At 44.4% G+C, this 22,824-nt stretch overlaps 3 protein-coding genes and 1 non-coding gene across 4 annotated transcripts; all 4 read right to left on the reverse strand.

Annotated features, from left to right (window-relative positions):
- Positions 1 to 4,288: 4,288 nt before the first annotated feature.
- Positions 4,289 to 7,200, reverse strand: LOC100840160 (cinnamoyl-CoA reductase 1). Its single transcript, XM_003559196.4, has 5 exons — positions 6,865 to 7,200; positions 6,405 to 6,772; positions 5,811 to 5,973; positions 4,871 to 5,057; positions 4,289 to 4,746 (listed from the first exon to the last, which is right to left on the reverse strand). Exons 1-5 carry the CDS (start codon positions 7,010 to 7,012, stop codon positions 4,602 to 4,604), a joined length of 1,011 nt encoding a protein of 336 aa, XP_003559244.1. The 5' UTR covers positions 7,013 to 7,200; the 3' UTR covers positions 4,289 to 4,601.
- A 262-nt stretch (positions 7,201 to 7,462) lies between these two features.
- LOC100831816 (multiple inositol polyphosphate phosphatase 1) lies at positions 7,463 to 12,672 on the reverse strand. Its single transcript, XM_003563668.4, has 11 exons — positions 12,481 to 12,672; positions 12,203 to 12,287; positions 11,537 to 11,836; positions 10,842 to 11,000; positions 10,139 to 10,279; positions 10,004 to 10,060; positions 9,328 to 9,466; positions 8,940 to 9,044; positions 8,620 to 8,837; positions 8,089 to 8,130; positions 7,463 to 7,980 (listed from the first exon to the last, which is right to left on the reverse strand). Exons 1-11 carry the CDS (start codon positions 12,603 to 12,605, stop codon positions 7,804 to 7,806), a joined length of 1,548 nt encoding a protein of 515 aa, XP_003563716.1. The 5' UTR covers positions 12,606 to 12,672; the 3' UTR covers positions 7,463 to 7,803.
- Positions 12,673 to 14,824: 2,152 nt separating this feature from the next.
- LOC112270366 lies at positions 14,825 to 14,985 on the reverse strand. The gene has a single exon (XR_002962757.1). It is a non-coding gene; the product is annotated as a U1 spliceosomal RNA (small nuclear RNA).
- A 522-nt stretch (positions 14,986 to 15,507) lies between these two features.
- LOC100841204 (protein FLC EXPRESSOR) lies at positions 15,508 to 20,501 on the reverse strand. Its single transcript, XM_003563700.4, has 4 exons — positions 19,811 to 20,501; positions 17,855 to 18,030; positions 16,800 to 16,945; positions 15,508 to 15,966 (listed from the first exon to the last, which is right to left on the reverse strand). The coding sequence occupies exons 1-4, from the start codon at positions 20,395 to 20,397 to the stop codon at positions 15,871 to 15,873; spliced, it is 1,005 nt and encodes a 334-aa protein (XP_003563748.1). The 5' UTR covers positions 20,398 to 20,501; the 3' UTR covers positions 15,508 to 15,870.
- Positions 20,502 to 22,824: the final 2,323 nt, after the last annotated feature.

Raw genomic sequence — 22,824 nt, forward strand, 5'->3', positions numbered from 1 at the left:
TTCTGGGCCGGTAAGCACGCAGTTTACCCACGGGCCACGGCAGCACGGCAGCAGAACCAGAACGTGCCTTGGATTGATTCTTCTCTTTTTAAGGGAGGCGGTCCGGCCCCTAAGCCCTAACCACTTTGACGCAGACGGACCTAAGCCCTAACCACTTCGACGCAGACCTGCTGCCGTCAGGGCTCTCCGCGGAGGCACCGTCGATCGATCTTTGACCGTCGCAGCTTCTTCCGAAGAAGCTCCACAGATTCAGAATCGGGTAGGGTGTTCGATCGATATGCGTTCAGGCGTTAATTTTTTTTGGACAACATCCCCGGTCCCAACTTTTCATTGAGACCCAACAGATCAGGCGGTATTGTAGCAAAACAACTTTTCATTAGGACCCAACAGGTCAGGCGGTATTGTAGCAAAACATGTTTGTCGCAACAGTTTAGAGGAGCAAAAGTTATTTTCTACTATTGCTACTTCAGTCTACCAAAAAGCTATCAACACCGTTATTACAGCCGACGACGGCAATTAATGGGCCACACAGGGCACCGAGGAGGAGCAAGGGAGCGTCACCAGCTTCTTCTTCTTCAACGGAGACGGCTGAGGAGAGGATCCCAAAAGATCTTCTTCGAGCATCGGCGTCAGCGGACGGATCATACCTCCAGTAGATCCAGCACTGCTAACACCAGCCCAAGAGAGGAGGTGCCTTCAGCACCGAGCGGAGGAGGGTACAAAAACCCTCAACCTGCTCCAAAGCTTCCTATGTGAAGATAATTCTCCATTTCGGAACAAATTGAAGGATTAGCCACCAGAGCTGGTTAGAACTTATCCAAATTGCATTACTAAAGACAAAGCTATTTCCAAATTTCTAAATACACCACAAGACTGCAGAGCAAATAGAATTCATAGCTCCATTCTTTTTATTTGAAAGCCAGAATCTAGCCACAGATTCTAGATCAGTTCCTAGTTGCTTGTTAAAAAAAGAAGATACAGTTATCCAGATTGTTTTAGCAACCACACAGTCAAAGAATATATGGTGGATAGATTTTTTTTTCAGAACAGAAAACACAATCCTCTGGTTTCTCTATTTTCCTTTTCTTCAGATTATCCCCGGTCATGATCTTGTTGTGGGAGACCAGCCACAAGAAAAGTATATATACTCCTTCTCTATATTGCATATGTTGCATGAATTGGCACACCACTGTTAATGGAGTGGAGTATGTATATGCTTTCTAATTGTACAAGAGATTGTCGACATGCATGGGGGCGATTAGTGTGTAGATATTGCTGACTGAATATTTAAGCTCTAGTCTGTTTTTTTTTGTCGGACCTAGTCTGGTTTGATTTATGTTTTCTAATGTCTAATCTATCCGTTCTCGCAAAATTATTCATGCAGGTACTAACTGCAGGGTTCAGGATGCCTGGAAGGAATCATCTTCTGTCTTGAGACTCGCATATGAGTTTGCATACGTTGGTTGCGTCGTCTTTGGACGTGTGCTTGTGAACAACCGAGATAAATATGGCCTGAGTTATGCTCCAACCTTCAGGTTCTCTGGGGTTCCCGTGTCTTCTACTGGGGGATATCTCTGATAAGAGCCAATCTTTTCATTTTGGCTGCTGAGAGATTCGCCGCACTCTACGCACGTCCTTATAAAATTTTGTGGAACCGAATTTTCTTTCACGACTAATTTTCTTCTTTTGTTGGACTGACACTTCACGAAGAGCGAATGTTCATATTTAATCATTGTATATCCATAAGTACCGAGTATTATTTATTTGCTTCTCCTTGATCCTTATAATTTAATAGATTATGATTTTTCCTTTTCCACTCTTATTTTTAACTTTGAATGTTTGTTTTCTCTTTGTTCTGTCATATATTGTCTGGCTCTGTGAATTGCATGCTTGAAAAGTGGATGAAAGGGGCTTTACGAACTTTAGTGTTCAAATATAGTGTGATTTTGTACATCTTTAAAGTTTTGGTGTTCAGAAATTTACTTGTGATACTTCAAAGAAAAGCTGTGAAACAATTATTATTTACCGAAACATGTTTAGGTTAGGGAGGGAGCGTTGAAAATAAATAGTTGCACAGATTGGACTCATTTCGTTATCCATGTCCGTGCATTGCCACACGCAAGACTGATCAACCAATAGAGTTTATAGGTTTAGTGGACTTGCCAAAAATAACCTAAAACCGTATGATATGTCACTATATGTACAACTCGACTGAAAACACCAAAACCGTGGGTTATAACCCACAAAAACGGTTAAAACGGTAAATTCTCAACTTTTATTGACTGGCCAAAGACCTCAAAGCCTTGTATCGTGGGTCATGATATCAGAAAATCTACCAAAAACCAAATAAACATGGGTTATAGCCAACGAAAATGGTTAGAACACTGCATTTTTTTCGAGCGGAGAAAAACCACAAAAAGGGTTTACGATATCGGAAAATTGGCCGAAAAACAAAAAAAAACATGGGCTATGAATAAAAAAAACGGGCACAAAAGTGAGATCTGATACTATATTTTATATCGTCTATTATTGCATATTGAATATTGTGTCCAATTTTCTATCATTGACTCAAAAAAATTTAGTCCAAACTATTTTGGTCCGGGGCATGAGCAATTCCTGGCTCTGCCGCTACTGTGAACTCTGCTGCGATCGATCTGAGCCATGCCAAGACCGAGAGTTGGGGGTCCAGATATTTGGTCTTGGCCGTATGAGAAGACGGGATTATATTCTGTTAAATCAGCATACAGGTTAGTTGACCATATTAGCGCTGATGATGGCAGTGAAAGCACTTCTATGGGTGAAGTTCGCTTTGGAAATGCTTGTGGAAACTAAAGGTTGTTCCGAAGGTGCGTATTTTTTTTGGTGGCTTATCATGTCGTGTTATGTGGCGTTGAAGCATTGCCATGTTATGGAGGAAACCACATGCAGCAAGCTTTGTGGGCACGAAGCCGAGGACATGTATCATACGCATGATACGCTGCTTGTGCGGCCGAAGAGCAGTTCAGCCTTTTAGGATACCACGGCAGGGCTCCATCCTACATCGTGGATGGGAGATGTGCTTGTTCCTTGTTGGATCAAAGCTTAAGAAAAGAAGGCGCTGGCTGTGACCATTACCTGGAGCATTTGGCACAACCGAAATAAATTCGTGAGTAAATGCATCGTTAGTCACTGAAAACGTTCATATAAATTATTCCCTCCGATTTATAAAAAAATATCGTCCACTTAATATAAAATTTATGCTAATTTAGTACAAAATGGGTGACATTTTTTATGAATACGAAGAAGTATGAAACTTTAAAATATGGTGCATTATGGTCCTCTACGGTAGAGATATATTTATTTGCTGACGTGGCAGGTATCTGACATACAGGGCCTACTGACAGGTTGTTGCCTTTTTTCAATAAGCCCCCTGCATCTTTCTTCGTCGCAACCAAACCCCATCCTCTACCGTGGACTCCATGCCCAAAGCCATCCAACGATTTGTCACTCAGCCAGCGGCAATTAGCTAGCGGTAAAACAAAATGACTACACGCCCCCAAATTACTTGCTCGTCTGGCTTTCTCTCTCGCGCACTACGTCCCCGTTGGGCTGCCGAGGTGCCGCCTGCACCTTGTCAAGCTGCGTCACCATCTCAACTGCGGCAGCCATCCTCCATCGATTAACCAATGGAAAATCACACAGACGACACAATGACACAAGGAAGTTGTTAACCTATCCACTGACAGTTTATATATGTAAATGAGATGCATGGCAAAAAAAAAGGACTATATTTCTGTATTTCAGGCCATGCCTCATGCCTTTCAGTATTCAAGTTTTTTAGCACTATTTTGCCAGCCAATGCTATTTGCAGCTTGTTTGGTCTGACGGCTGAACCTGGGAGGTTTGCTCCGTGCGTTCGTTCATCCGAGTTCCAGTTCATGCCTGAAGCAGCATAACAGAGATGAGAGATCGTTCTGCATACAAATAACAAAGGTGCAGGTGGCAGCTCGACGGCGACGAGGTGTGGCTTTGTATTGACTTCTTCTCTCTGTATTTTGATCCACCATTACTGCAGAGGAAGCAGACAGCTAGTAGGACTGGTCACTGGATGAGGAGGATTGTGGTGGAGCCAAGGAAGCAGCTAGGAGAACAGGCTGATCACCCAAGTGCGTCTTCACCAGCGCGTCGGCCGGCAGCCGCCACGGCTTCTCATTCTCCTTTCTGGGACCTAAGTCTCCGCGGTGTGTGCTGCACGGCTGCCAGGCGTGGCCGCGGCGCGCTCTGTCATGCATTCAGATACCACAGCAGCAGTAATAACCCGGGATTATCAACCATTGGCATTGTCCAGCCATCTTAAAGTTCTGTATGGATCAGAGCAGACAAGGTTCATCATACACCAGGGGACGATGACACGACCCACACACACACGTAATTTGTAGGAAGAATCTACCAAGGGACTCTGTGACAGACCATCCACATCCCCAGGTGTGCCGGAGCATATCAACCAGCCGTTTATTGCACATTCACGCTAGGAACAAGTAAAGGTCTAGGAAGGCACAGCGCTGGGAGCACAACACATCCCTGAATGAGGATGATCAGGAGGCCACAACGGTATCCGGTAACTAGGAGATGCAGCCTCTGCTCCTGAGGCTCTCCACCGCGTCCCCGATGATCTTCTCCACCGGCCTGAAGTGCATACCCAACCCGATCAGCTTCTTCGATGCTGCCTCCACTCTCACCAGCCCAGGCTGCGTGTCCTCGGGGAATCTGCAGACAAAGCCACATTTAATAAACAAGCAAAAGAGGTTTAGCGCCGCCCCGTGACAACGATCACCGTGTATCTCTGTGGGCTTCAGTTCATATCGAATGTGCGGTTTGAGGGGTGGGTTACTTGGGGACTTTGTAGTTGGGGTAGAGCTCGGCGACTTTGGATGCGAAGTCGCTCCAGTGAGCGATGGACTCCACGCAGAGGTGCCTCCCAGATGCCGATGGGTTCTCATACAGCAGAATGTGGGCTAGGGCAACATCTTCCACATGGACTGCGCCCATGAAGAAATCTGCATACTCCTCGGTGCAACCTGCAGGGGGCAGTTCCATGGTCAGAGAGGTGTTTTGAAGTGTTCCCTTGTCCTAGCAAACAGCAACCACATGACTAGACCTAACAAAAAAAAGTCTTCTGGATTGCAGGTAATTTAATTTAATTGACACGGTGCCACCAAATATCACAGCGCGTGCTGACCTTCGAACTCTATTTCCTTGTTAAGCCATCTGACTTGAAATAGGCATTTGTTTATGTAAAGTGTGGAGCATAAAAGGGTCCAGTGAAATGGCATTTTTTATCAGAAGGAACACGCTGAAATGTCACAACAAAAAACCACAAAAACAGAACACAAATAGAAGTAGTAAGAAAAGCTAAACTATCTTAGCCAATAGGAGCAAAGAAAGCGAACATCAAACAAACTACTAACAAGCTATGCAATTTTACTCTCAAAGCACTGCAAAATTGACTGAAGTAGCTTTGTTTCAGCTAGTTCTGCTACCATATTAGTAGACAGTACTCAGTTGGCAATCCATTTAATATTTTTGGGATATACATTTGATCTGATGCTGAAACAGACCATCATAGCTAAACGGTGTTTAGTTTGTGCAACTACACGGTTCACAAATTCAAATAGTTGATCCAGCATCACTCTGCCAGTCATTTCAGAAACAATATTGCAAACCCAACAAACTTACTAGAAAAACTAAGAAGTGCATAAATAGTGCTATTCAAAGTTCCCTTTTTGGCAAATTATCAGTAAGATATTCGTGGAGACTAAACTACATAGTACCTTCAAGCAAGTGAAGGAACATGGCCATGCTAGCATTAACGGTTGGCGGAATCATCAGGCCCAAAACCGTCCCTGGGTTGACAACTACCACATCAAGTTCATTCTCCTCCGCAAACTTCCATGCTGCCTTTTCTGCCAATGTTTTTGAAGCAGGGTACCAGACCTATACAAAAACAAGCAGATCCTCAGATAACTGGAAAGCCCGGAAGAAAGATGTTTGTATCCTTAAGATTCTGGACCCATTTTGCATGTCGACCTTAGGTGCAGTTTTGTACCAATTGACTCGGTAGAATCAAATTTGGGGAAATCTGGATCATTGTGTCATCTGAACTGAAGGAAGTGTCGCTACTGAATTAGGAAATTCTGCACAGGATGTCATATTTTCATCTGATCAAACAAATTCTGCAGTAACCAACTGTACTTGCAGGTGCAGACGAACTTTTGCATGTCTAACAATGTCTTTCTTAGTAACTTGCAGTTTGTTTGGACAGAATTTAGCACCAACTACATTCTTATCCAAGCCGGCCATGTATGCTAACAAAAAGATTGCACGGTAAGTTGTAGGTTCAGTCATCAGCCTGCAAGCCAGCTCACCCCGTTCTTCTGGCAGTAGTCGACGTCGGTCCAGCAGCGCTCGTCCCGGACCTCGCCGGCCGGCCACCCGGGGCTGGGAACGATGGCGGAGATGGACGAGGTGACCACCACCCGGCGCACTCCCCCGGCCGCCTTGGCCGCGCGCAGCACGTTCAGCGTCCCCTCCACCGCCGGCACCATCAGCTCCTTCTGCGGATCAAGGACGGCGTCGACGGTGCAGGGGGACGCGAGGTGGAGCACCCCGGAGCATCCGCGGGCCGCGGCGAGCATGGCGGCGCCGTCGAGGAGGTCGCAGCGGAAGAAGCGTAGCCGCCCCTCTTCGCCGCCGCCGGCGAGCGCGAGGAGGTGGTCCGTCTCCGCCTTGTCATCTGCGCGTCCGCCGGGGGCAACCGAAAAGTAACCGTGAGTAAGTAGTCCTATGGCCGCATTACAACAAACAAGAGGAGGGAGGCGTGCTGACCGGGGTTGAGGACGGCGGCGTGGACGGAGTAGCCGCGGGCGAGGAGGAGGCGCACCACCCACGAGCCGATGAAGCCGCTCGCGCCGGTTACTAGAACCGTCTCCGCCTTCTTGGCTCCCGCTTCCGCTACTGATCCGCCGGTCGCCATTTCTGGTAGAACTCTATCTCAGACTCTCTCGGTGGTGTGGTGTAGTGTTGCTTGGCTTGGACATGGAGCCCTCAGCCTTGGACACTGGGGCAGGCACGGCCACGTGATCAAGTGAGCGAGGAAGCAGAGAGAAGTCAAGAGAGAGGGAGAGATCGTATCCGAGTGGAGTGGAGCGGAATGGAGAGAAGAGTGTGTGAGCCTGTGAGGTGGGTGCCACGCCAGAAATGGGATTATCGTACCAGACTACTAGTTCGAAACTGACAAGAAAGCTACTGTTTTGGATCTTGTTTATTTCTTTCCTTTATTTCTTCTTTTCTGCAGGAACTGGTACTACTAGAAAGTTTGGCCGTTTGCTAAACTATTTGTACTCCTTCCGTTCCTAAATATGATTTGCACTAAACCCACTACAAATATTTAGGTACGGAGGGAGTAGTTAGCACTGATCTTTCGTACGTAGAAACTTTGCATGTTATGATCAAACTAGGATCTCAAAATACCTGAACACCGTCATATGTGTTCGTCCCACAAAAACCAGAGAAGAAGATATCCCACGTTCCAAAAGTAACCAGAGGAGCAAAGGACGCAGCATAGCAAAGTCTTAAGTTCCGTACGTGCAAGCTACGCGTGAAGCTTAAAACCTAAACATACCCTACATGATACACGCTGAAATTCTGATACACGCTGGGCTCTCTCATCACAATCCTACCCTAGGTTAGTGCCCGCGACGCAGTCCCGCTCCATGGTCGTGCTCGCATCCCAGAAGCAGCGCGTACTCCGTTTGTCGGTCAAGTTTACAACTCAGTCTTCATGTCCTGTGCCTTAACATGGTACCCTTTCCGGGAGAAGGAAGCCAGAAAAAAGTTCGACAGCTTGGAGCTGAAAGAGGATGGCTCCTCTGTTACCACGGGTTTCTTTATCTTGCATAGCACATCGAAGTCATGCTTCACATGCGGCTGGACTATCTTTTCCTGATTGTGTAAAGAGGAGACATTCATCAGATGACTGGCACAAGGAAATGCAGATTGTTTCTTTTGGTATGATACTTGAAGAACATTAGGAGGCAGTGGTGTATTTACCTTGAACTCGTCAAATGGACAGAAATCCTTGTTGCCACAGCCCTGCATTGGTAGCCCACCAAGGGGAAGAACAAATAGTTAATTAGGGACCATGTCAACATCAAAACGGTTAGGCAAGAAAATGAGAAATTAACCAGCCAGATGCATGGAGGGGAGTGCATATGATCTAGAAACAGAATTAGGCAGCAGCAGCAGCCCTAAATATTGCTTCACCTAATATGCCATTTTATGAATTATTTCCTCAAATAGTTCATTGTTGGTTCTCAGGTATTTACTTTGAGATTCTATAATATTTATATTTACTAGATAAAAATGGCCAACTACGTTCATTTGGATTAACTCTTGAAGTCTACAAGGTCCATCCAGTGGAGCAATTAGTGGGTTGAAACTTGAGGGGAACCCTACAGGACACACATGAAGCAGTTATGAAAATATAACGTGTGAGCATGGCAAGACTCAAACAATTATACCACAGAAAATCTATAGTAGCAAAAGAACATGTTAGACTATAGAGTGCAAAGTTAGTCTTACTGGCATAGAAACTGGGGCTTCATTGTGTAGAACCTGTACAAAGTAAGAGCTGTTTTGATCCTGAGATACTTTGCCGCCATTAATTTTGCCAGGGCATTGGTATAAAACCAACATATTGTTGCTAGCAAAAGGTGCTACAACACTGCCCTTCCAATTTCTTGTCTGTGGTGGCACAGGAGGTAGATCCAATGGTTCCTCCCGCTGTATCTTCTCAAAATCTTGGTACGACGAAAATAAGCCATGTCAAATGGCAGTCTGTTCATCGATATATCGTCATAGAAATAATCATGCGTGGACACAGTACAAAACAGGGACCATACCTGATCCTTCCAGGAAAAGACCAAGGAGGCATGTGAAAGGAACAACAGTTTCTGCATGTGCAAATCGGAGCCTTGCCTTCTCATATGTACCATCAGGGTGGTTTTCTACAATTTCAAGAATTAAAATTTCAATCTAGAGTTGTAATCTTATCCATCATCATTGACTAATACACTATGATTGATTCAGAGTAGTGCATGTTCTAGCTATGCACCTAGTCTACCCACATGGAACTCATTTCATTTGACCATCACACAAGGTGCATCTTGTGCCACAAGAAGTCCAGAATCATAGCAGCATGATGAAGGGGGCTAAGGTAATAAACGCATGGAACATGTACTTCAACAGCTAAGATTTTTTTTCTTCTAAAAACATGGGAGATAGTGTTACCTTCTTTAGCTATGATTGCTTCTTCCATTGACTGGACAACATCCTTGAGCAATGGTAGTCCCATTTTATAGTTTATTGACTCACCATAACCTTTAAGGACAAAACCCTCCAAATCATCTGTCCACTCCATAAAATAAACCTGCACAAATAAGAATAGTTAGGCATTAATAGAACAAATCAAGGCATATCGACATGTTTAGAATTTCAAGTTAGCAAGAAGTTTTTACAATCATATGAAGTGGGGCGGTGAGTGATAGCTCCAGCAGTAATATTATCATATTAGTATTAAATTAAAAGAAGGTGAAATAGTTCGCAAAAAGATCAACTAGCATGGGACAAAATTTACTAATCACCAAACTATAAAGTAGAAACCAAGAACATTAAACTAATGTTTTCTCTCCAAGCTTGCAATCCTAGCTGCAAGGACATATAGATTTCAGCAGGGTCTGACCAGTCAACAACCCACAAGTGCGAAATCTCTAGGTGACCAAAGCATTATGATGTTTACAAATTTAATTAAGTGATCCACAACCCCAGAATGAATCTGTATACACATCCTACAACAGAATAGCAGAATGTATGCTATTTCACTGAATGAGGAGAGGGCATAGACTAGTTTGACTAGAGTTACAAGGTGAAATTGCTTAAGAAAAGCTGAAATCCGAAAGCAACCCACCTCAGCTTCATTGAAAAGTTGACAAGCTTGATTGGTTATATTCAGTAAGGATGCTTCCTGCAAAAAGGACAGGCAACTGAAAAAATGTCCAAAGTATGTCACACTGAACTCTAGTACCCACAGGCAAGGAGATACCTGTTTGCAAAGGAACCAGAGCGAAGAAACATCTTGTTTTGTAAAATTGAGGTGATAACGGTTGACTAGAGCAGACGTGACGATTTCTAGAATTGGTTCCTTTTGCTTCTCAACATCAGGCTCCTTTCTTTTTCTGTAGTCCTGAACATTTATTGTAGTTATAATTCTTTGGCCCAAATAACAAGTCAGTGGCACAATGGCGAGGTCACAGTTGTACACACACACACACACAAAAAGGATACCCCCCTATAGTACCATACCAAACTACCAATAACAGTTTACTAGCATCGTGTGAAAAGTGAACATAATTAAATACTCCAGAAAACACACAGATGTGATACGAACGATATTTACCAAAGAGGAAAAACCATGAGCATGCCATTCTTTAATAAAGGACGGAACAAAATGTACTGTATCCAACATGTGGTCTGCTAGGTGTGAATGAAACAAGACACAAGACTATGCACAACTCCAAGTCTGTAAACTCATTATGCATATTTGGCTCTTAGTACTTGATGCATAAGGGTGGTGCAACATAAAAGCACAATTTTCATCACAACTGGCATTTCTCTTTTTTTCCGTTAAGCTACTAATCATGAGCAACAACAGCAAAAAGGATAAAAATGACATGTCACAGAAGTATTTTAAATTCTTAAAGTATGATCTTTGTTTCTCAAGAATTTTATTGCTTACATAACAATACCTTGTATGTTTGACAGCTATCGAAGAATCGCAGACAAATATCACTTGCACGACTCTCACTCAGAACAGAGAAGGCGCGGTTTTTCCCTTCTCCAAGTTTTCCTTTCCCAGAAAGTAATCCCAAACCAAATGCTACTGCACTAGCTGATGCTCGAGGAACCTGCATTTCAAACACATAGCAATAGTTAACCCCACTGCGCAACAGTAAAATTCATTTCATTTAACATCCTTCACTAGCTCATAGGTAGAGTCTATATACTTCTTAAAGTACTTCTTTCTACTGTCGAGTTGTTTCAAATTGTAAAATGCAGATATCTGAATTACTCCCTCCATTTCATATTAGTTGTCTCGATGTATCTATGTCTAAAAAGCGTCTAGATACATGTAATGTTTCGACAACTAATATGGATCGGAGGGAGTAAAAAAGAAATGTTAATGGAAGAAAGCATAACTGAAGTGGATTTGATTGTGCAATGTAATTAAACTGGATATCATAAAATACCACATCAATGCTGTTGGATTCCAAGTTACTTTTTTACTACAGATGAGACTTGGAGTAAATTGAGGTTCTTCTAAAGGCTACACATTTCTTCCCATTTGACCAGATGATGAACAGACTACAGAGCACAGCCAAGAATCCTTAATCTGCTGATGATATCAACACGCTAAGTAGATGGGAGAAGCTATCGAGCTTACCTGAGTTGCTCTTATTGAGTATACGTCCGGGTGATATTCTTCATCAAAAAGGCCTTGAAATCTCTCCTTCACTCTGTTAGCAAAATTGAACAACTCTTCCTCGCCTTCACTAACCAGCTCACCGCCTTTCACCCTACCCTTCCAACGTGACTCCCATCCCTCTATCCAGGACGGGATTTTCTTCAGAGAATCACTGTCAGGTCCTTGTTTTGCCTCATTCACAAGAGCTCCCAGACGAACCGCCAGCCTATCCAACTCCTTGATCCTCTTTTTGGTAGGAGCACGAGTCCCATGTCTTGCCTGGCATACGAAATTATCAAACAAACTCAGCTGATTTAATCCAACACATTGGGAAAAGATAGAACATACTCCGCAGCATATTTTCCCAGTTCAGCTTGGTTTTCAACTTTGATTCATTTCTGCACTACGTCGAAACTTGCATAACTCAGAAAACCACATTAGCACGTACATAGGTGCATACCATATTACCAACACAGTTTGTATTAGTTAATTCAGTCGTTTCCAAGCAGTACTAGAAAACATGTGGCCCTATTTGGATTGAATTTAATTTTTGCAGTAAATAATCCCCCCACCCACGACCACACCTACACACAGAAACATTCGTTCCAAACAGGGCCGTAGGGCAATGTATGGGAGGAAACTTACAACGAGATTGAGGTGGATCACGCGGCACTGATCCGAGATAGACGGCGCGGAGACCATACTGTTGGACCCTCTGGCCACATCGTACCTGCAAAAATTCACCACCAAGGAGGGTTAAACCCTACCACTACCATTTCCACAAACCCCCCGTCTCCGGCTGGCCTCAAAAACACAGCACAAACACCTCGCGTCCGATAGCAACTCGAATCTCGCTCCACCACGAGTCCACGAGCGAGGAGGTTGGGGATCAGGCGGAGGTTGTAGAGCCGAGAGGTGGGTACCTGGTGACGGTGGAGAGGTGGCGGCGGACGTCGAACGCCTCAGGCTCGGCCGCCGACGAGAGGAGAGCGACCGCGAGGAGCGCGCCGAGGAGGAGGAGGAAGGGAAGAGACGTGCTCGGAGCCATGGCGAAACGCGATTTGCTTCTCTCTCTCTTCTTTCCCCGATTCGGTTCGAGTTTTTGGACGGTCGCCGAGCCGGCAATGTAGGAGTTTTTGGACACGTCCCCCGGGCCATCTGGACGGTCGATCGCGTGGTCGGCGTCGCGCTGGACGGCCCGGATTGTGTCGTCCTCGTCGTGCAGGCTTTTTATAATCCGGCTTCGTGTTAAGGGCTGCCACGTGCTATGTAATTTGGATCACGTGTTATCCTGGGCTTCTAGCTCAATCCTGTTGCGAAGCTAGCTGGCGCCTGGCAATACTGATTCATGAGGCTCGAATAGTTCAAACAAACAAAAAAGGAAGAAGCATAACACTCGAGGTATGAGCATGAACTTGGCATCGATCCATTTCAGTCGATCTCGCGTGGGCAGCAGTAATTTAATTTCGTGTTGTTTTCTCTTATTAACCGTCACTTTGTCTTTGTTCCCAGTTCTGTTGTCATTGTTATAAACGAAAAACCAAATACCATTCATTCGTCTTTAGGGCTTAGGCCATCCTCAGCGGGAGCTTAGAAGTGGCTCTAGGGTCCCTAATCTTTTTTGGCCGTAAGCTCTAGGGTCTCAATTAGGGGTGGGCATAAAAACCGAGAAACCGATCACCGAAGAACCGGAAACCGAAGCCGATTGGACCAAACCGAAGAACCGTTTAAAACTTCGGTCAGCAAACTCAAAGAACCGAAGTTCGTTCGGTTAATTCAGCCAATGTGCTTATGATGTAGCACCCGGTGGATGTTTAGCTAGCGTGTATCATCTTACGAGAATACAGTATGGCATAGATAACCCAGAAGAAGTATGCATAAAAGTCTTTGTCCGAAAGGATAATCCTAGAATTCCGTCTGTCTTCTGGATTTGGAGAAGTGCCGATTTTCAAGAACGCGAATCTTATGATATGGTGGGAATCTCTTATGATAATCATCCGCGCCTTAAACGTATCCTAATGCCTGAAAGTTGGGTAGGCTGGCCCTTACGTAAGGACTATATAACCCCCAATTTCTATGAAATACAAGATGCTCATTGAATGATAAGAAATTCATGCGGACTTATACAACACAACTCCAGATTTTATTCAAGTAAAGAAAAAAATTTACGTTCTGTTCCTAGATGAAACGGAATACCTATTTCGAATTTATTCCTATTATACAAAAGTAGTCCAGATAGACTGAGCAAAAAAAGGGTTTCATTTGGATTCCCTTATTTGGAAAATCACATATGAATTTCCCTCATATGAACAGAAAAATATGATGACTCAAAAAAGTTCTCTACCACGAACTTTGTATCGCGCGCATGACTTAGCACAATTGGAAAAGTAAGATAAGCAAGAATAAAAAAATATTCGTCGTAATATGCAGAATACAAAACTAAGAAATGCAAAAAAAATAAAGGGGAACCTAATCTCACCTTGCCTCGGTTAACCCAAAAACCCGAAGAACCGAAGATCATTGCTTCATCTTTAAAATTTAATGTTTTCATTGCATGTTAGATGATATTTACTCATGGGTAGGTTTACTCATTAGGTGTGTCTGTGTCACATAAGATTATGTGTTTATTTTTGCGTGTAACTTAAATCTATTTTCTGTTGTAAGTAGAAGATTGAACTAAATTTGTTTTTCGATGAACGTGAACTTTCGGTTCTCAAATTTTTTAAGATAACTTCAGTCCTCATATTTGAAGAACCGAATTTCATGAAAACCCGAAGAACCGAACCAAAATTTATAGTTTAGTTTGTTCAAAATTTATGTCCAACTCATTAGTATCCACTTTTAACTTAGACTCTGACACTTCAGTAAGTTATCGGTATTTTTAAGTGACTTTGAACTACAGTAATAGTTTGCGTTAGTGGATTTGACGCTTAGGGTCTAGACTTGTGTCTATAAATCGCAGCAACACCATTTCACTTCCGAGGTTTTCCTACATGCCGGGTTGGCTAATTTGTTGAGTTATCCTATTTATTTGAACAAGATTGTATGGATACTTTTGTGCTGCCTCCGTCAAACGTGACACAGTATTACACACCTCTACACGTTCAGATAACTTGTTTTGTTTCAGCAGTTGAATTCCTTAGTTCTTTCTTAGAATATTATGGAAACAAAGCTGAGGACTCAATTGCAAACGTACAAGCTTAGGAAGAGCGTTTAACCTTCCAACGTAAACTGGCATAAGGACCAAAATTTAATTTTGTATAATTGGCAGGGGCCGCGCGAACGCGTACCCCCTCTACCACAAATTATGACGTCCACTCTCCCTCTTGGGGAGATGGTAAGCCAGCGCACCCACCAAGTGCAATGTGGGCCACTGACCTAGGCCACGGGGCTTCTTGATCCCCCGTAGACCCCGTCCAGGTAAGTATGGAACAACGTCGCACGTACCCCTCTCTATATAGCGAGACTACACGGTGCAAACGGCTTCGATTGCCGATGTGGTACTAAAAAGAAGGAACGAGCGAGCTCTTCGCCCTGCCGCAGAGCCGCGTGAGTCCGTGTGGGCTGGCGAAACAACTTGTATGTATGTGGGCTTCTAGGTACAGCTCGTCTTGGGCCCTCCGAGAGAATAGCCACCACTGTGTGTCTGTGTCCTTCTCGCCGTCCTTCTCCAGCTTTTGGCTCGTTTTTTCCCCTTGTGACAATCTTGCTTTGCCATGCGAAAGCATCTTCAATCTTCATCCACAGGCGCATCAGCGAATGATTTTGGCAAGGTTATAAATACATTGAGCTTCTAAACTACGAGTACTTTTTTTTCCCTAAACGTACACGACACAAAATTTCCATGCAATTTAGCACGCTACTAATTTTAGTACCAAGAGACAGGGACAAACAGGGAAAATATGATGAAGCTTGCATGAAGATGCCAAGATGAAATGCGCAACAAGAGATTGACTTCACAAATTGCAAATTGCTGAGATTATCCACCATTACATGTACAAACGACCTCACCACTTCATTTGCGAATCATTAGCATCCCTGGAAAGATACACGCAATTTCATTTCTCGAGGCAACTAACTTATCGATTGTCAAGCTGGCAATTCATAATTTGCACAAAGATTTAACTTTAAACTATCAACTTGTACATTTCAGAGCGGATTAACGAATCTGACATCAATAACAGGATCCCTAACAATCCCGTGCGATGAATTCCAACATCAACCTTACATTGGTGCATCCTCTATCTATCTGTTCCCACTGACAAAGCCTAAGATAGCCAGCACCCAGGGTAAAAAATACTCTGCGTCGGCCCTCATCTTTGCACGGTGTTGTGCTGCTGACCCTCATACTGAGCATAGTGCACCGGTGGAGCCATGTAACGAGGATTGCCATCGGGGCGAGTTTGGGCCTGTGTAAAGAAGAAAATATCAGTAATATACACCAGTCACTACGAGTATTCTAGGTATATTTAGAAGCTTGGAGGACAGAAAGAGATACTAAACTGAAAGTAGATTCGTCATTTTAGTGAGAGGAGCTATAAGAACATCCTCTACATCAGTGATTGCCAAACTGCATCACCAATGTCGTAAACCACTTTTTGTGTAAACCTGTTTCTGGGTGAGTTTTAGCAATAATTTATAAGTTACTCGATTAGGGTTGCATTTGGTGAATGTTGTTAGGTGAAAACTTGTTTCTCGATATGAGCATGTGGCACCCATATTTATCAACCCAGAGCATAGATAGCAAGCCACGCATGCCATCAACCGGGGAAGGTGTAAAAGAGTGGGACTAACTACAAATAATGTAAACAAGTTACTCCATTATTGCTAATGAACCATGTTATTCTAGTCAGCCTCTTACAGGAAAAAAATGGAACTTCAGATATAATAAGTAACACACGAAATCATTTCCAGACCAGACATCCAGTATTATAGTACAAAAAGAAATGGAAACAACAATTTTCAATGTATCAGTAAGATATGCAGATTGCAAACCTATGTTAAGGGTTAAAAATGAGTTAATAACCACAAAAGAAAAAGAAATAGACCCTAAATCACCAAAAATGATATAACAGCTGTTCAAGTAACACAAAAGCTGAGCAAGATCAACACTTGAATAACAGATAATTAGTATGATTTCAAACTAACTATACAGCTTCCGCATGTATTACAATCTAGGCAAAAACATCATAATGAACACCAAAAGAAAATAAGAGCCCAAAGATGAAGCTAGTTAACAAACCTGATTAGTATTATAAGCATCAGCATTGACATATGCTGCGGCATATGTTGCCTCAGCATTGCCATATGTTGCAGCGTATGCTGCCTCAGGATTGCCATAGGATGCTGCATATGCTGCCTCAGAACTGCCATATGGTGCAGCATACCCTGAAATAGGATTATAAACAACCAATTCAAAACAATGGCACAATAAACCGCCAGTTTCTCAGGTAATTTGACATGAGAAGTAACCTGACTAATAGCCTCTTTGGGCCAACTTCAAGTTTCTCCAGGCTAAAACCTTAAGTTGGGCCAAATGGCTGGCTTCATCAGTTCTATGAAGCTAGTTTTATACTCCCTCTGATCCTAAATCCTTGACTCAAACTTGCCCAAATATGGATGCATCTATTCTTAAAAAGCGTCTAGATACATGTAATATTTCGACAATAATTTAGGATCGGAGGGAGTATATAACAGTTAGTTGAAAGCATATTTTTAGCAATAGTATACAAATCTTGTCGGAGCTGTAAGGATTCCCATAGAGAGAACTATGATTCCGCAACAGGGCCTACGAACCACAAACTGGCCCTGCGACTGCTAAAAGCAGGTTTCCAGTCTAACAGCTGCAATCATATAATGGCTGATATGTTAGATGTCTCCTCCTTGACCAGTTTTAACTTTTATTTAACAAAGCCTTTTTTCAGAATTATGCTTTTTTTTCAAGAATTTCCATTGATCTCAGTCATTATGAACCAGACGCCAAAACCAATTGGTTCATTAGATAGTGGATTTTGTTGCGCGATTTTTTAGGCTACGGAATTACCAAATACCAATTAAAATAATTCACAAAATACATCCATAGATATTAGTTTATATCTCCTGTTTACAAAATAATAGTATACAATTTTGACCGATAATGGTACCATTTTCACCTAACCAACCTAAATAGATTAGACCAACATACTGCCAAAGATAGACAAGTTTGGTGCGCTTTCTTAAACATATCTATTTTGAAGCAGAGGTAGCACAGAAGTGGAAACAAAGGATAATAGACCCGCAGGAGATTCAGTAGTGTACCAGGGTTAGATACAGCTGCTGCTGCTGTGGTGACAGCAGTGACCCGCTTTTGAGCATTTACAAGCTCGCCCCGAAGTCTCTCAATCTCACTAGCCACAGAAATCATATTTTTCTCCATTGCTTTACTTTGCTGAAGATTATCAGCGTGTGCCTTCTTTTCGAATTCAACCGCAGCCCTACCAATATTATAAGAAAGGCCATTAGTGAAATACAGTGGATCCACTCTCATGGTATATAACAAGAGCCATTAGATTAGCATCAACATTGCAGAAAAGCATGCTGAATGGCTGAATGGCTGAGAAGACAGTGATCAGCATTGTGGCTTAAGGCGCATCATAAATGCTCCCATAGCCATAGCTAGCTGTTGTTATGGCAGAACAATTGATCTCAGATGGGAGTGCTGATACACGAAAGTGATATATAGTTCCTAACATTTTCATCATTCACGTGCTGTGCATGTTCCAGTTCAATACTCCAATGCTGATCTGCCAGTATCCATTACATGCCTTATGATAAGAAAAGCTCATTTTGGTAAATCTGAGAGAGTTGTAACCCAGTGATTAAGATTTAGGGGTGGGGGTAGATGCAGTAGCAGATTCATGAGTATAGCTGTTGTGCAGCTTGGGCTTAACTAGCTCATTGTACTATAGATGCCGGCATCACCAGTTAACACATATATATTTGGATTTAAATCAGTTATGCTGATTGGTACCCCTGCATCTTAGGCTTGAAAAACTCATTCTAGACTAGATGCCGGCTTTACCAGTTTACATATATATTTTTGGATTTAAATAGGACTATGCTGATTGGTACCCCTGTCAAAAAAAGTTAATTGCATGCTGTAAGTTTGGGTGTTGGAGGAAGGTGGAAGGTGATAACAATCAAGGAATGGGAATTATTAGGTCATAAAGAGGCTTGCCCTCATGTGCAAGGAAGGAGGGCCTTGTCCCTGGCTGTCGCACACAAGACTCTGAAGTCTGAACACTCAGGGGCAATTTTCTTATTTTATAAAAAATGATGTGATAAACTTGATCCTAAGCCGCTTCCCCACTGTGTGCCAACCGCCAAGGCAGTCATGCACGTTGCAGTGGGTCGGGCTGTAAGTCTAGTCCCCAAAAGCATTCAACACATTACAACCAGGGAAATAGTTTATAGAGTTACTCCAAATGCAATAATAAAATCAACATCACATATTTAAATCTATGAGGGCACTATTAGGTTCATAGCTTTGGATAAACAACTGCGGTGTGATACACACTCACCATACGCTAGGACTGCTGTTTGATTTGTGATCACCTAGAACAATACAGCCTGCATTACAACAAAAAATCTGCTCCCAGCAAAGTAGACCTTTACTAAATTGAGCAGTCCCTATGGCTCTTAAGCTGTTAAATGTGGGCAGCCCCTATCAATTGAGAACCAGATGAGGATAACCTTCCATTACAACTTTAAACAATCTACAATGAACCATATGCCCTGCGGAAAGGAAGGTTGAAAGAAGATTACTAAATAAACTGTTTTGTGTTATTAACTAATATATGCCATGGCGCCATGGGTGCTAAGTTGATATCTAATCTCCAGTAAAACAAGGAACACAACATCAATAGCAATTCACCCGAGCAACTCAACCTTAGCACCCAAGGCCTTACAATAGAAATCACTCAACAAGTCTAGTAATTTCAAAACAATAAGGGCTGCTATGCACGCACATGACATGAACGCCCTGAAAAGTTTGCCTAGCGGGTTCTATGGAATGCACAATTCTTACTATAGAAGGATGTGTGGAACGCTCTGCTTACATTCACAAAATTCAGACACGAATCATCCAAAAACATAATATAGTGCTGAAGTAATACTAAAACTGGTTGATGCCATGAACTGGAGGTAGTGTTTTGGTTTCATGATAAGACTGGAAAGGAGGCTTGCCCTCCGATTCTAAATAAACCGACATAGTACCTGCCCTTCTGGATCTCCCGGCGCATGGTCTCAAGCTGCGCGCGGACGTTATCGGCCTTCGCCGATTCAGCCTGCGCGCGCCCTAGCTGCTCGCGGAGCGCATTGAGCCGGTCCATGAGTTCGCTGCGCGACGCAGCGAGCACCCGCACGTCGGCGTGGACCTGCTCGACCTCCGCGCGCGCCGCGGCGACGCTCCGGGCCTCGGCCTCCATGCGCGCGGCCTGGTCTGCGATGGCGAAGACCTCGGCCTCGCGCTCGGCGCGGGCCTTGGTGCCGGCGTAAGAGACCGCCCGGAGCTCGTGCTGCGCGCTGATGAGCTGCTGCTGGAGCGCGACGTGGGTGGCGGCGAACCGCTGGTTGTCGACGAGGAACTCCTGGATGTCGCGGTCCCGGTCGACGATGCGGTCCTCGAGGGCCGCGACGGCCGGGTGCTGGGCGATTCCCCCGCCGCCGCGCGGGTGGAGGGCGAGGACGCCGGGCGAGGACTCGTCGCGGGCGGAGGCGGACGGGTGCTGCGGCGCGCGGCCGAGGAGCGCCGGGGCGGCGTCGTGGAGGCTTATTACGTGGGGGCCGCGGCGGGCGGCCATGGCGGGGCGGCGGCGGGTAGCGTCGCCGCGTGGGGTTTGGGGTCGGACTGATCGGCCGTTTGCCTCGATGAGGGGCAAGGCGGAGAGGGGAACGGGAAGACACAGGCTGGAACAGTAGACACGAGCCTTCTTCCTAGGCTTTGTTGTGGGCTGCAGTGGGCATTATCTTTTTTTTTTTTGAGAGGGCAGTGGGCAATTATCTAAAACTGGGCCTTCAAAACATAGATGTATTTACTGCTTCCGTTGTATAGCCCATCTAGTACTATATTATGGCCCAATAGGCCTAGATTTTTATTTTAAAAAAAGCTGTCATACATATGAACCCATTTGCCTCTAAAAAAACATATGAACACATTTTTAATAACTTGGCTTCCCTAAAAATAAACTTTTCATAACTTGGAAAACAAACTTTTAGGTTTTACAAAGGTTAGAAAAATACACTTTTAGGTTTCAAAAGGTTGAAACAATTCGCAAGTAATACAACTACCGGCCCGGTAGACGCGAGGAGTCGGGGAAGAACAGGTCGGGGTGGGGCGTCGTTGGAGGGGGAAGACGAGGCGGCGCAGGCGCAGACAGGGAGGCCGCAGACGGTAGCCCATGGCAACTCAAGGCGGAGCGAGATTCGGACGGCACCTTGCGGGGGCGTGCAGATCTGGACCTCAACCCGCCTGATCCGGTGAAGGAGGCAACAGGTCGAGGCGGGGACCATGAAGCCGCCGCGAAACCAAGCAGAAGGGGAAAACGATGAGGTGGGGGCGGTGGAGGGGGCACACGGATGGGGAAAACAAGGCGAACTCCTCGCCGCCACCTTCATGTACCACGCCGCGGGCTTGCCGGCGGCTTCCTCCGGTGGCGCCGATGGAATGGAGGGATGTGTAGGGGGGGGGGGGGGGCGCAGTCGCCCGAGGGAGGCGACACGAGGGCCTCCGTGCGCTGGCCTTTTTGCTTCGTGGGAAAGGAATGGACTGGACTGGCTATCAGACTGAGTTTTCATCTATGAAAAAAAACTTAAAAATGTGAGTTTTGCCAACTATCAATGTGAGTCCATATGTACGTACCGTTTACACATTAGAATTAGCAGTCTTCAAACTCACTTCTCCGTTCCTTGAATATCCGTATGTTAGAAAAATCTTGCTATTTCTTCTTCGACGACAATATTTGACAACACCCTACCGGGCTATTCTTGAATTGCTCCATGATTGCCATCTATCCTCTTCCGGCCTTCTATAATATTCCCTCCGTTACATAAAGATTGGCGTGACTTTATATGAAACGGAAAAGTCACGCCAATCTTTATGGAACAACACGTACGTGCAATCTACCACTCTCAAATCTCAATGCTTGCCTGTTTTAAGAGACCAGCGTGTTGATGCTAAATTGTAACCCAGCCAAGCCGCATCCCCACCGGTCCGAGCATCGCTTGGGAACACAAGAAATTGTAGCCCCGGGAAACAATTTCTCCACCACATTAATCCTGCACCTTTTTCTCATTTGCTTAGATTTTTTTTGTTGAATTATTGTGCATGCATAAAATTCACAAGTAGCAGTAGCACACTATTTTGTGGCGTAGACGCTGTCCTTGGTATTGCTACGCGCCAACCTTCTAGAATTTCGTGCGTGTGTCCCGCGAAGTGTCGTTCTCGTTACAGTTGTTAGTCGTGGCCGATTTTGGTCCCACTCCAACGTCTCCTTGGCTTTGAATATTTGGCAACTTAAATTGAACGGCCCGTGCCCGTGTGGCACGCACTATATGGGTGCCCCGTACGTTGCGAAAGTCTCTCTCTGGGACACTTGGGGTCGTTGGAGCAGAGAGCACTTTGATGGGACAGGATTTTATTACTCCTGCTCGGCAATCGAGTTGTATAAACCATCAGTGTCCAAATGCATCTAAGTTCTGACTATAGCTTAGCTAAGACAGTCTTTTTTTTTCAGCTGTTAGCGAAGACAGTCAGCCAGGGAGAAGAAAAACGAAAGATACAATAGGCGGAGACGCAGACGCTTTCAGTTGGAAAGCGGTAGCAGGTCAGCTTCTGTCATCCACCGTCAGAATTAGGTCGCCATGCATCCAAACACAATCAGATTTGCGCCTTCTGCGCAACAAAAGGGGGCAGGAAAGATCGGCTGCCCGCCGCATTCCCATACGCAACGAGCACGACTGGCCTCCATGATTATCTTCAGGAAATCCAAAGAAAACAAAATTAGGATCCAGGCCTCCAGGAGTACGTGTTAAGGAAATCCTGCCATTACGGGACATGCATTGCATATTTGCATGGGCCATATAGTACTTACTATAATAATCTCATGTTGGAGTAATGGCCTTGCAATCAAGCATGGCTTTCCCCTTCTTCTAAGCACGGCAATGGCCTGAAATTAAGGTGGTTCGAATCAAGCATCGCACTGCTATACTCCATTAAATAATCACCGGCC

This window comes from Brachypodium distachyon, chromosome 1 (genome assembly GCF_000005505.3).
Source record: "Brachypodium distachyon strain Bd21 chromosome 1, Brachypodium_distachyon_v3.0, whole genome shotgun sequence".
NCBI lineage: Eukaryota > Viridiplantae > Streptophyta > Magnoliopsida > Poales > Poaceae > Brachypodium > Brachypodium distachyon.